Source organism: Sorex fumeus, unplaced genomic scaffold, assembly GCF_029834395.1.
Source record: "Sorex fumeus unplaced genomic scaffold, SorFum_2.1 ptg000039l, whole genome shotgun sequence".
Lineage (NCBI taxonomy): Eukaryota > Metazoa > Chordata > Mammalia > Eulipotyphla > Soricidae > Sorex > Sorex fumeus.
The window spans coordinates 21,334,476-21,348,444 of NW_026606096.1; the positions used below are offsets into that span (position 1 = coordinate 21,334,476).

General features: G+C 38.5%; 1 protein-coding gene across 7 annotated transcripts in view; it reads right to left on the reverse strand.

Moving 5' to 3' along the window:
- The window catches only part of RAPGEF2 (Rap guanine nucleotide exchange factor 2), a 236,510-nt gene that overhangs the window by 39,660 nt on the left and 182,881 nt on the right, over nucleotides 1-13,969 (reverse strand). For all 7 annotated transcript variants that reach the window (XM_056118804.1, XM_056118805.1, XM_056118803.1 and 4 more), the window contains one exon: nucleotides 4,412-4,543. In XM_056118804.1, the coding sequence (XP_055974779.1) occupies nucleotides 4,412-4,543 (132 nt within the window). The remainder of the gene's footprint in view (nucleotides 1-4,411; nucleotides 4,544-13,969) is intronic.

Genomic DNA, 13,969 nt, shown 5'->3' on the forward strand with positions numbered 1-13,969 from the left:
TCTAAGCACAGGTAGGTGTGGCCTAGCACCCGGCCCCCAATTAAAAATAGTGAACTCTGTTGAATGTCCAACGTTTACTCAATACTATATTTGATGCTTTTAATACATAATTGATCTATATAACAATTCAACATGCTAGGAATTTTAGCCTTGCTTTTCAGATGAGAAAGCACTTTAGGATGTTAAATAAGCTGCCCAACATAAACAAGACAAAGCAATGCCTAATACCCATGTTCAACTCAAAAGCAGGACTGGGAAACAAAGACTCCCATACTCAGTCATTTGTTCGTTTATCTCAATAAACAGCACTAAATTGTGTGTCAGAGCCATTGTGCAGAGGCTGGGTGCTTGCCTTATATGCAGCCAACCCTGGTTCCATCTCTGGCACCAAATGGTTCCCCAAGTATCACAGGAATGTGATGATTCCAACTGTTATGACCTAAAGCCCTTCCCTAAGGCACAGCAGTCCACACAGAATGAAATGTTTTCTAGGGGCTGGAGCGATAGCACAGTGGGTAGGGCATTTGCCTTACACACGACCAACCCGGGTTAGATTCCCAGAATCCCATATGGTCCCCTGAGCACTGCCAGGGGTAATTACTGAGTGCAGAGCCAGGAGTAACCCCTGTGCATCACCAGGTGTGACCCAAAAAGCAAAAATTTTTTTTTAAAAGTTTTGTTTTGCTGTCATAAAATCAAAAGTATTTATAAAAATACATAAATATAGACATTTGTCATTTTCTAGCTTCCTCCAAACTACAGTACTACTTTTAGTGTTTTTTCTTCAAAAGCCTTCATTCTAATAGGTATACACATTTTTATATTAAAAGCTACCTGATTAAGAGGACCAGACCAACAGTACAGCTTGCACTGACTGGCCTGGTTTTAATCCCTGGCACCCCATATGGTCCCCTGAGACTGCCAGGAGTGTTCCCTGAGCACAGAGCTAGGAGTAAGCCCTGAGTACTAACGGATATGGCCCCAAACTTAAAAAATAAATAAAAGTGATAATATTCATCTTAAAATCAATAAGAAAACATTTTTCAATTTAACAATTATCTTTCACATAAATAATTCCCATACCTTTTTATGTATATTAATGGTCAAAAAATTAAGTCTTATTATATAGATAATTCTCAAGAAATAGTAATAGTCAAACAATAGTCTCAAGAAATATTCTTTGATCCGCGCTGAAAGCTCCAATGAATTATTTCAATCAAAAATGACTATACATATTCTGGAGTTATAAATATGGTTCCTAAAATCATTTTATTTTACATTTTACATTTTAAAAGAATGTAAAAAAAAAACTACAGAGGAAATAGTAAATGCCCTGAAACTCATATTGGGTTAATTTAACAAAATCATCCACAAAAGTTTTTTTCTAGAACCCCACACATATCCCCCTGTGTTTAAGGGAACTTCTTTCAAGAAGAGTGTCTTCTGAGGGGGAAGCAGGACACCCGAGCATGCTCAAGGGGTCCCGGGGGCCACTCCAGAGGCGCCTCAACTCCCTAGGCCAAGTGGTTCCAAGCTAGAGTCTGCGAACTCAAAGCTGCTGGTCCCTGCAGTGCTCTGAGTTCAAACTATCCCCAGCCTTGTGCTAGCTCCCAGCATCCACTAAAAGTATTCTTGATATAAATACATTTTGTGCAGAATTTTAAACATGCATATTTAACTCAAATGTCACCTCAAACTTCAGTATGTTTATGCTCCACTTACATTAAATGATAAAGTTGATGATGAGATTTTTAAGTGCAGATAAGTCAGCTATGTATAAAATATAAAATATATTTGGGAATAAGTATAAGGCTTGCATGAAGTAAATTTTTATATTATTTCATGCTCTTCATAATTTTATACTAGATACATTTGCATGTTCTCTTCTACAAATTACCTACTTTTGTCCTTTATTGTTATAGTGTTACTGAGCATTATTACTTAATTTGCCAGAAGTAAATTATATTAAAACTATAAGTATTTGTTCCAATACTGTTTTTTTTTTCCTTTTTGGGTAACACCCGGCGATGCACAGGAGTTACTCCTGGCTCTGCACTTGGGAATTGCTCCTGGCAGTGTTGGGGAGACCATATGGGATCTGGGAATTGAACCCAGGTTGGTCGCATGCAAGGCAAACGCCCTACCTGCTATGCTATCACTCCAGACTGCCATTCCAATACTTTTATCTTGTATTTATTATATATATCTTATATTTATAAGATTTATCTTGTAGTTACCTCAGATTTATTAAACATTTGACCACTTAATATACCACTGAGAGCTTGCTAACTCTTTAGTTGATCTGGAATTAATCTTAATTACAATGTAAATTGAAACTACAAAATAACTCCCTACTCCAAATTCTACTTACTGTATTATATCACTTTCCTGTTTATTTGTGAGGCTTCCTGTGTTATCTATTACACCCTTGCAAAAGAGTTTCATTTGACTTGCATTCTTGTTTATATTGATTTGTCTATTTTTGTACAAGAATTTCCAGTCCAACTAAGCCACTGACCTGATATCTTATTATGTCACATCTTATCATGACTGGAAATTGCATTGCCTCCTATCATTAATTTAGATGTTCTACTTCCTGTCACTCACTTTCTACTCTTTCAGCTAATGTCCCATCTGCTTCCAAGGTAATTTTTGTTCAACTCAAGCATATCTTTAGTATTCAAGTTTCTAGTGTGTTCTGTGTCTAGCTCTCATGCTTCCTGTCTTCACTTTCCTTCATATTGAGTTTATAATCCCTGTTCTAGTATTTCAATCATATTTATAACACATCTTTAACTGAATGCCTGAGATTTCCTGGCAGTCTGCTAGGCTGGAAGAGAAAACGGAAAAAAGACAAGATCCCTGCCTTCTCAAAGCTGTTCCAAAAGGCAGAACGACAGAGAATGTGACAATCATTTCAATTAAAGTCCAAATAAGAGAATTTGCTGGGGGGGGCGGGGGCGGAAACAAAGGCAGGACCCAACTTTCAGAAGGTAATAAGTGAAGAACTTGAAAGCAAGAAAGGGTCAAAATAGAAGAAAGCAATACAACTGGAAGGCAAACAAAAATCTAAGCTCTGTAGTTCTAACTTCACTTGTTATGCCACAGTGGTTGGATTATGCTCATTTAATAAAATTTCTGTCCTGACTGAAACCACATCTTTGATTTCTTGGTGCTTACTGTAGTGAAGTAAAGTAAAGTAAAGTAAAGGCCCTCCCGTTGATCATCGATTTGCTGAGCGGGCCCAGTAACGTCTCCATTGGAGACTTTGTTGTTACTGTGTTTGGCATATCGAATACGTCACGGGGAGCTTGCCAGGCTCTGCCGTGTGGGTGAGATACTCTCGGTAGCTTGCCGGGCTCTCCGAGAGGGGCGGAGGAATCGAACTCGGGTCGGCCATGTTGGCTGCGTGCAAGGCAAACAACCTACCGCTGTGCTATTGCTCCAGCCCTGGAGCGATAGCACAGCGGGTAGGGCGTTCGCCTTACAGTATAAAGATAAACTTGCAAGATAAACTTGCAGGCTATCGAATGTAGCCTGCGCACAGGGCAGAGTCTGGCAAACTCCCCGTGGCGTACCAAATATGCCAAATACCAGTAACAATGATGGGTCTCATTCTCCTAAAGAGCCGTGAATATAATCTCAGGGCTAGGATGAAAGAGACGTTACTGGGGCCTGCTCGAGGCAATCGACGAATAACAGGATGATGAAATGAATGAATGAAATGATGCTCATTGTTATCTATTTGATTCTAGGGAACTTTTGGCTTTTTTTGGTTAGTACCTTGAGTAGACTGGGAATAAGTACAAAGAAAAATCTTGATGGGATGTCTGTTCCCAACTACCATCAGCATGCTGGAGATTGAGAACTCTGAATTGTTCTAACATGACTGAAAACTAACTGCAGCTTGAAGTCTTTCAAGTGCTCCCGCAGGCAGAGGAGCACCCCGCCTCTTAAGTACATCTAAGATATTAAAAATACACGGAAATTCAATGATCCAACCTCAATATCTTCCCTTTGTCATATTCACGACTTTAATACAAAAAACTTATTATTAAAGGGCAATTTTAGAGTTTTCTCCTAAAACTGTACTTGAGTGACAAACCTAATACATGTATAATCAACTTAATGGAATATTGCAAATCAAGAGAAATGTTTCCATTGTAACCCCTCTCCTTGAAATTTTGGTACTTGATCAAAGGAGAGGCAAATACAATCAGCCAGTAGTCGTTCTTCCTAAAACAAACATGCAGTCAACTATGTGTCTATGCGAACATAAACAGTAGCTGTCCACATATATGTGTCTATATGATATACACTTAAGCAGACTTCATAGAGTCATCAATAAAGAATCACAAAACTCCTTGAAATATGCCACGATGAAGCAAACCACAGGGTCCCACTTCCTTACCTGGTAGATGTCTGAAAGACTGCTGCTCCCAGAGTCACTGGTGATGCTACATCCTGAGTGGCTGGAAGAAACGTGCGTCACCTGTGGGTGGAGACTATCAGTAAGGTGCAGTTTGGTGAAATCTGCAGGAAGCTATGGAAGGAGCAGGAAAAAGCAGGATTACCATTTGAATCAAGGAATCTCAGAAGACATTTACAGTCATAGCATTTCATTTCATGTCCCACCACTTCGGAAAGGGTCTTCACTTGCTTAACTCACAAATTGCTACATACTATTCTATTTAGCACAAGCTGCAACACAAATTGTTTAAGTTTATGGGCATTCAATAAAACTTAATATAGAATTTAGTACTAAAATAGTTGGATGTAGTAGTCAAATTTGGTGAGCACTGAGTTCAATGAGCTGCAATTTTCAAATAATATACTAATGAGCAACTTGGCTTCTATTTGTTGGTACAAAATCACAAACATGACTCTGTGGCAACAAACAGCTTAAAATGAAAAACAATAGTCCCCAAAACCAGATTAAGGTCTTAGAGGTCTTTTATATGCAAATGATGCTTAAAAGATTTTTGGTTTTGTTGAAAGAGCAGCTTGAACTCAGCAGTGGGTTGCTGCAGCAATAACTCTGTCAGTCTCAGTGGAGAAACGAAAGAACATGCTCTTCTGAAGAACTCAGAATCTAGAACTTGATGCACCTTTGTCTGACTATACAGAAAGATCAATTTTCTTTTCTTTTTCTTTGTAAATTTAATTTTGATTTTGGGCCACACTTGGCTGCGCTTAAGGCTTACTCTGGCTTTGTGCTCAGGGATCACTGCTGGTGGGCTTGGGGGACCACCTGAGGTGCTGGGGACCAAATCTGGGTCCCCACAAGGCAAGCACCATACCCGCTGTGCTACCATTCCAAGCCTCAGAAAAAGCAATTTTCTTCTTGCTCATGTTTAAACCCTTAACAAAAATGAGCTCTGTTAAGTAGATTCACTAAGTCCTTCTCAAGTGCTTCTATTGCTCTCCTATCCAAAAGAGAAAAGGATTGGAAAAGAAATATTCATCGATTTGCCATTCAAAAAATATCTACAAAGTCCTTCTCTCACTATGCAAGTCAGTGAATAAGACATGAAGCAAACAATACCCTTGAGAGTCATACATCTTTCTAAGTTGTTACTAATTCTTTTGAATTAAAAGGCTAAGGTAAGATTTGTAAACTATTCTATAGTACATTATACACTGTATTTCAAAATACAGCGTGGACTCTGTGCCAGGCTGTTTTCACTCGGGGAGACCCAGAGAGGGGTGGTCGAGAGTCCTCCCTGCCCCAAGGGACCCAGCCCTGGCAGCCGACCTCCACTACCCAACTACCAGCACGCTCCAGGCTGCTTTCCGGACACATCATAAGACACTCCCTACCCATTTTCCATAATGATGGAGTTCAGACAGTAAGCAGCAAATCATAGAGACAAATATCTATCTATCTATCTATCTATCTATCTATCTATCTATCTATCTATCTACCTATCTGCCTGCCTGTCTCTCAGAGAGCCCGGCAAGCTACCAAGAGTATCCCGCCTGCATGGGCAGAGCCTGGCAAGCTCCCTGTAGCGTATTCGATGTGCCAAAACCAGTAACTGTAAAAGGTCTCAATCCCCTGACCCTGAAAGAGCCTCCAATCGTTGGGAAAGATGAGTACGAAGAGGCTGCTAAAATCTCAGGGTTGGGACGAATAGAGACATTACTGTCATCCATTCGAGTAAACTGACGAACAACGGGATGACAGTGATACAGTGATTTCAAAATACTGGCTGACATCATGCTTTTTATGACAACATTTTCTTTCCTGAGTTCATCTTAGCTCTTAAAGACTTTAACTTTAAAATGAAAGTAAGAGGTTATCCATCCTGTATCTCCTTTGCTGCTTTCCTCTCCTTCAAACACAAGATGCCACCCCACATTTTAGAACAAGTCCATCAGAAAGAGGCCCATGTGTATGTTAACTGGCTAATTATTCAAACTTCCACAGAGATTGAATGAACTTATCATTCAGTCATGATTCAATAGATTACGGTGTTTAATAAAATTTAATACAGAAATATTTTTATCTTCTTGGTAGACAAGGTATGAGGAAATATTTAAACAAGAATTATTTGGGACTTATTGATAAGATGCCAAATTAATGGAGAAGTGAGATATCTACTCCAAAATGTGAAGTAAATACAGTATAAAGTCCATATCTTCCATGTACAAAACTTGAATATGAACCCCAGCTCCACAAAAGTGTAAAACAGAACAGAATTGAAGATGCTGTAAAACATCTTGTTAGGATGTTAGGAAGAATAGTAATTTCCCTATAAGAAATATATAGGCAAGTATTCTAAACTGAAAAAATTTTAAACATTTTTGGGATTGGTGAAATAGTACAACAGGTACATTCTTGTGTTGCATGGCTGGATTCTCCAGCTCGGATATGATCCACTGAGTGACCCATGAGCACTACTGGGCATGGCCCCAAAACAGTGAAAAAGTTTTGAGTGGTTTAAGCACAACGTAAATTCATGAATAATTGGTATAACTTCCTCACCAGTAACTTACTGATAGAAGCTTCGAGAGACACATGACTATGATTGTGTATGTAGTTCAGCAATAGATATCAGTAAAATAGTATGTTATAGTATGTAAAACATAATAGTATGTTTATAGGCAGGACAGACATCTATCATCATCCATGCTATGCTTCTATTTAAATCTATCATATACCACAAAAGACAGCTGGGAAAACACTACCCAATGGTCCAGTTTTAAAGAGCAACAATCAACTGATATGATTACATAGCAATGAACTTGATTTCTATCGATTATACTTCCTTTACAGGCATGACTCATGTTGATACGTGCCACATAATGTGATTGTTAAAAATTAAATGCCACAGGAAGGTTTAATTTTCAAATGAATTTCTACTAACAAAACAAGCCTCACAGGACTCTCTTCAATTGTATGTATTTACGTTGTATGTATTTATGGAATATCTGCTCGGTCACACTCTATTGGCGTGTGCATTAGTAATGAGAGTAAGACATTCTGAACTCCAATGTAACGTCTACTATCCCTCGATCATTCCAATAGGATGTACAATAAAAACCTCAAGAGGTGCTCAGGAGGCCCGGGATCCTGCCAGTAATTCTCGACTGACCAGAGCCCCCAGTTCAACCCAAGGACTAGAGAATGCAGTGCTGCCTGGGCCACCCCAGTGGTGTTCAGGGCTACTTGCTTGAAGGACCATTGTGGTGCTGAAAATGGAGCTGGTTTGCGGTGTATACTAACCAACTACCCCTGGCCCCTAAAGTTTGTTTCTCAAATGCATTTCTTATATCACCCTGAGACGATGATACAGTAAACAGTAAATCCATGCATGATTTAGCATCACCGAAATACCTCTGTATTTCAGAAAGGTAAGAATAGCTGTCATGTTTAAGAACACTTGAATATTTCCCTCAAGTTAGGAAAATTGTACCATTATAAATTTTTACGACAGTACACACTAGTGAAGGTTATGAAGAAAAGACGTCTAAGTTGTCAAATATTGAGAGTGAAAAACGCACAGTTCTCATTCTAAGAGAACAGCACCTAGAGCTGTGCCCACGGGAAGAAGGAAGAACAGACACGTGGACTGGGGCAGGAGAGCGAGCGCCAGGTCTTGGTCCAGACCTGAGGGCTACATGACCCTCGGCCAAGGAGAAGACTAACTGAAGGAAATGACCCGAGTGAGAAACATAAAGGCCATGCAAAACAGGTATCAAAAAGGGGACGAGTCATACACAAGACTGGCTTCTTTCAAACTTTTCAGGGGTTGGCCCAGTACTATTTAAATTGGTATCAGCAAGCTATTAAATTTAGGTTCTGGGGCCAGGGAGACAGCAGAGGAATAAGGGGCACAGACTGCATGCAGAGGACCCTGCTTGACCCCTGCACCATATGGGCCCCTGCGACACTGCTTGGGTGGCCCAGGTCCCCCCCAGTGCCACAGGATCCAAGCAGCACCTCCTCCTCAGTCCCCAGAACTTAACAATTGGGCTGAGTTGGCAGAGTCCCTTAAGTACTGTTGGGAAGCTATAGCAAATGAATAAATAACTAGAGAATGTAAACTCCCACAAATGTAGTCATTTTGATTTTATTATAATATTTTAAAGCAATTCATTAAAACCCCAATTCATTTAGCTCTTAATTTTATTATTCTTCCTATGTAAATATTTAAATTTGTGTATTATAAGTATATTGCTCCTCACATTTTTACTGAATTAAACAACCTGTATTCCTAAAACTATCTAACCTGTATTCCTAAAACCTGCAACTCACAATTGTAATCTTGTTAGTCAAGTGATTCAATTATAATTTAATCATAAGCATAAATACATAAGGTACAGTAAAGTTATTTTTAAATCAGTTTCTTAAATGCAAAAAGTAAGCATACATTCAAACCTGAACATTAGTTGTATAATAGTTTGTTATATTTTTTGGCTTGAACAGGGCTTCTTTGACTTGTAATCAGTTTTAAGCAAGGAAGCACTACACAAAAGACTTGTCTCATATGAATAGGCATTTGATATTTACCAATTTACCAATTAATCTAATGGTTGACATTTCTAAAATTACTAGATAACAAATGAACTCTATTTTGAATATAAAAAAGGCAGTGAGTATGAATGCCATGAAGTCTGACATCATTGAGAAAATATTTTGTTGAGTACATAAAATTTCTCAAATTGGTGACTTTGTAGTCAAGATTAGGGTAGCTGCCCCTTCTTACTCTTTCTTCATTCCCTTCAGAGCCTTCTCTATGCCTGGTTACAAGCTCTACAAGGAACACTGGTATACTACTATACATGCAATGAAAATGGAAATTTTTGTTGCACAATGCAAATTATTATCTTGGGATGATCAAGAAATCCAATCTCAAAAATAAAGCAACAAACAAACTATTACCATCAGTTAAAACCTAGCTAAAAATTTAGAAATCAGTTACTTCACTTCTGCTAATTCAACAGAACGCTTGAAATTTGGGAAGGTGACTGGTAACTTGACTGGTAGTTTCTCTTGAGCAAAACTACTTAAGGTAAATTACATAGGTATACTATGGGACTTAAAATTCAATGTTAAGATGTATCACTTAGAATTTACTCAAATGAATATAGTTTTCTTTAACATTACTTGAATTTTATGCTCCTGTTTTTAAAATCTACAAGGAAGAAATTGTATATATCCAAAATTTATGAAAATCACTGTATCTATGGAAAATATAAAATATCTTTAACTCTTTTATGCCAATTACATCATATAGATCATTAGAGTTTTCCAAGCCATACCCAGTGGTGCTCAGGAAACAACAAAGGATGCTGGGAATCAAATCTCACCCTCCCTCTCGCTTTCTCCCCATCCTTTCCTCCCTCCCCTACAATGAGTATTTAATACAACACAACCATTGACCTGAAAGGTATTCTTTTCTCTTTTTTCTTAAAAATACTTTTCTTTGAAAGAGGCTCTCATTCAAAAGCAAGTCTAACATTGCTCAAAGAAAATTTTAATAAAATAAATGACAACTATAACTATTTGGGGGGTCAGGGCAATAGTATAGACTGTAGGGCATTTGCCATGCATGCGGCCAACATGGGTTCAATCCTCAGCATCCCATATGGTTTCCTAAGCACTGCCAGGAGTAATTCCTGAGTGAAAAGCCAGGAATAATGCTCTGAGCATCACCAGATGTGATCCCAAAAGAAAACAAAAATAAAAACAAAAACACATGGCACGTACTGGAACTGAGTCAACTTATTAAAAAATCCTCTTCTAGAACAGGAAGTAATGGGTGAACAGGCATCAGGGCTTTGGTTATACTGATATATGCCAGAGTGGTATACAATATATCCAAAAATACATATTCAACAATACGGAAAACATGACATTTAAGCTGCAGCCGCTGGAACTTTGCAATATGCCTGTCAAGTTGACAAGTGGTAGACAGGGGTAGGGAGGTAACATGGGAACACAGGTGGAGGGAAGTTGACACTGTTGGTGGGATTGGTGTTGTAATTTTGGATGCCTAAAACTCACTAATAACTTTGTAAATCATAGTTCTTTAATTAAAAAAAAAAGAAAGAAAAGAAAAAATTCTCCTCTGGGACCAGAGTAATAGTACAGTGGGACAGCACATTTGCCTTGCACATGGCCAACCAGGGTTCTATCCCCAGCACCCCATATGGTCGTCCCAATCCTGCCAGAAGTGATTACTGAGTACAGAGACAGTAGTAAACCCTGAGCATCACCAAGTGAGAGCAGAAAACACAAAAACCAACCAACCAACCAAAAAAAAAAAAAAACAAATAAAAGATCCTTATCTAGGGTACCATTTCACATATTTAAATCTCAAACTCCTTTGTGCACATTCTTTTCATGCCAGTAATAAATTACTGCCATTATTTCAGGGGCATGTACTATGTAATAAATAATGTTGAAAATATCTGACGTCTGTTTCTTCTAATTCTTGTAAAAAACCAGATACTGTACTTAATTACAAAAGTTCAAATAGTTTGAGAAAACTTCCAAAGTTCCCAGGTAAATAATAAGACCCCCCGTTGTTCGTTGATTTGCTCGAGCGGGCCCAGTAACATCTCCATTGGGGATTTTGTTGCTACTGTGTTTGGCATATCGAATACGTCACGGGGAGCTTGCCAGGCTGTGCCGTGCAGGCGAGATACTCTCGGTAGCTTGCCGGGCTCTCCGAGAGGGGCGGAGGAATTGAACTCGGGTCGGCCATGTTGGCTGCGTGCAAGGCAAACGCCCTACTGCTGTGCTATCACTCCAGCAAAATTTATATCATTTTTACCCTAAAAAAATTTTTTTACTCTATTTTCAAGGTTATATGCTCATCCAATCTTTATTACTGCCTTTGTCATTTAAATAGTAAACATTGCAAGAAACTTTACACTGAAAAACCACAGCTTTATTTTCTACTGGAAATACCAACTCCCCAAATTATGTTTAGCAAAATTTTTACTATCTACCTGTGATAATGCTAATCACAGTTACTGAAACTTCAGTTCTCAGTCTCTTGTTTTCCAGGACCAAGAGGACCGGTGCCATGGAAGTGGCAGGCCCCGGAGAGAGTGGGGAGCTGCAGTTAAAGCGAGAGGACAGCGTGTGTGACCATTAGACAACAACTTGATGAGCTCCACAGGGACTTCACGTAGTTATCCCAGTCAGAGAAACGCTCAAGGGAGTATGGAGTTAGGAAAACGAATGTTAAAGCCAAGGAAAAAAGATTCCTAAGGGATCCATGGAGGATCCTATGTTCCCTTTCTGAATAAAAATAGTTGGGGCTGGAGAGAAGAGTACCGTGGCCTGGGCACATGCCTTGCACGCAGCCGACCCAGGTTCAATCCCTGGCTTATTCACCCAAAAGCAAATTTTACTTCTTTGAAAATCACTCTACATCCATTTGTCGATGCATTTAGGTTTATATGCTATACAAGACCACGAACGGCCGGCTATCTAGCAGTACATCCAAAAGTCAATGCATTTAGGTCTACATGCTATGGAAGACCACAGAAGACCAGCTAGCCATCAGTACATCCATATGTCAATGCATTTAGGTCTATATGCTATAGAAGACCACGGAAGGCCAGCTATTCACCAGTGTGGCCCTCCTCCAGGAAACACACCTGGCCACTTTTCTCAACATGGTTCTGAGTGCTGAAATGACTGAGCTCAGGCCTTGGAAGTATGAATACACAGAAGTAAAATATCTCACATCTACATGTTTCTTATAAATAAAAGTCTTACACGAGCCCTGCCATGTTATTTCTCCTTCCACCAAGAAAGTCTCTGTCAGACAATATAAGCTTTCTCCCACAGAATGGAGAGAGGCCTGCACGCCTAAAACACAACGTACAGGAAACTGTGCACCAACTAAGAATGCATGCTTTGAATTTTTTTGAAAAAAAAAAGTAATGTTTAAATTTTCAGAACCAATTATGACTTCTTTGAAGGTATAATCCCCAACATTATTTCACCTCATATAGCTATTGATAACTTTTGCGACCTATTTGTAAAATAATCCTCCACCGTGAAGTCCTAAAAGTAGGTGAGACTCTGAATGATTCTCATAGCATCTTCATCTGATAGTACTATATGCAATTTGGATTAGATAAACATAGCTCATTTTCTAGTTCAACACCTACCCCTTGCCAGTGTGCCAGGTGCTATTCCAGGTTTTCTAATAGTAGTGCCAAAATAACAAAAAAAAAAGGTCATAATTCCTCATGAACTAAAAATAATATAAAAAAATTCTGAGTTGTTCAATGTCCTACAAGCGGAAGAATACTAAAATCTACTCATATTCCAATTTATAAATACTGTAGTATTTGTTTGCCAAAAAGTACCACCTACCAATTTGATGAACAATTTAGTCTAGAAATCATGGTCTTGAATACTCAAAAATTCCTTGAAGACTGCTCGAAAAGAATAATAATTCTATTGAAATTCAAGTTAAAATCTTTCTCAAAAATTGGAAATGCATGAAACTTCATTTCCCTTGTAAGAATCTTGAATGCACTCCAAATTCTTGGTCAGTAAGTAGACTCTATGCAAATTTTGAGAGACTTCGTGGAGAGGAGTAAGAAGTTGGAGGAAAGACCCTAAAACAAGAATATGCCATGCAGGGAAGTGGGTTGAAATTGTATAAAACAGGCAACAGACCACAGAGGGCATAAGGCCTCACTGCAAAGGCAGTAGCTAAGTCAAGACACTAAAGGAGTCAAAGTCCAAACCCTACAGATACTGAATACAGGAATAGATGCAATTGAGGTACAACAACAATCAGAACAAAAGCCAGAGACAGAGATTCCATTGGCATGTTTAGTATCTTCCAGATAACTCTCAATAACACACCAGACGGGGACTCTAAGAAGACCAGAGGAAGTTAGGACACGGTGCAATCATGTAGGAAAGCTTTAGTCACGACTTTGTTATTGATTTCTAAACAAGACACGAAGATCATTGGGGATTCGCCAATGATCTTTTCTTGACTTTACTTTTTTTTCTTTACTTTTCTTGACTTTAAAATGTTTCTCTCGAGTTGTTAATATGCATTTCTGTATTGTTTTAAAAATAATAATTAAATCATCCCACACAACTCAAAGTTATGTTTATTGTAACTTGAATCAAGATAAACCCACACAAAACAATATCACAGCTTCTTTACTGAAAAACCTCACTTTCTTTCATCCGCACACCTATACAGGCATACACAGGAAACTATCTTTATTTTTAATGACACCTCAGACAACGGTTCATTTCTAGATTTTATCCAAGCACCACCACAACTGCTACTTTTCTCCTAGTGATAAATATTACAATTTAGCTAAACAATAATCTTTAAATCAAAAATAATTATATATTATCCCTCAGAAGTTACCAACATAAAGAGTAGGTATTAATCTTGTGTCTAGTGTGTCAATTTTTATTTTAGTGATCAAGATACTCATTTTAGCATTTACTTTCAAGGACTTC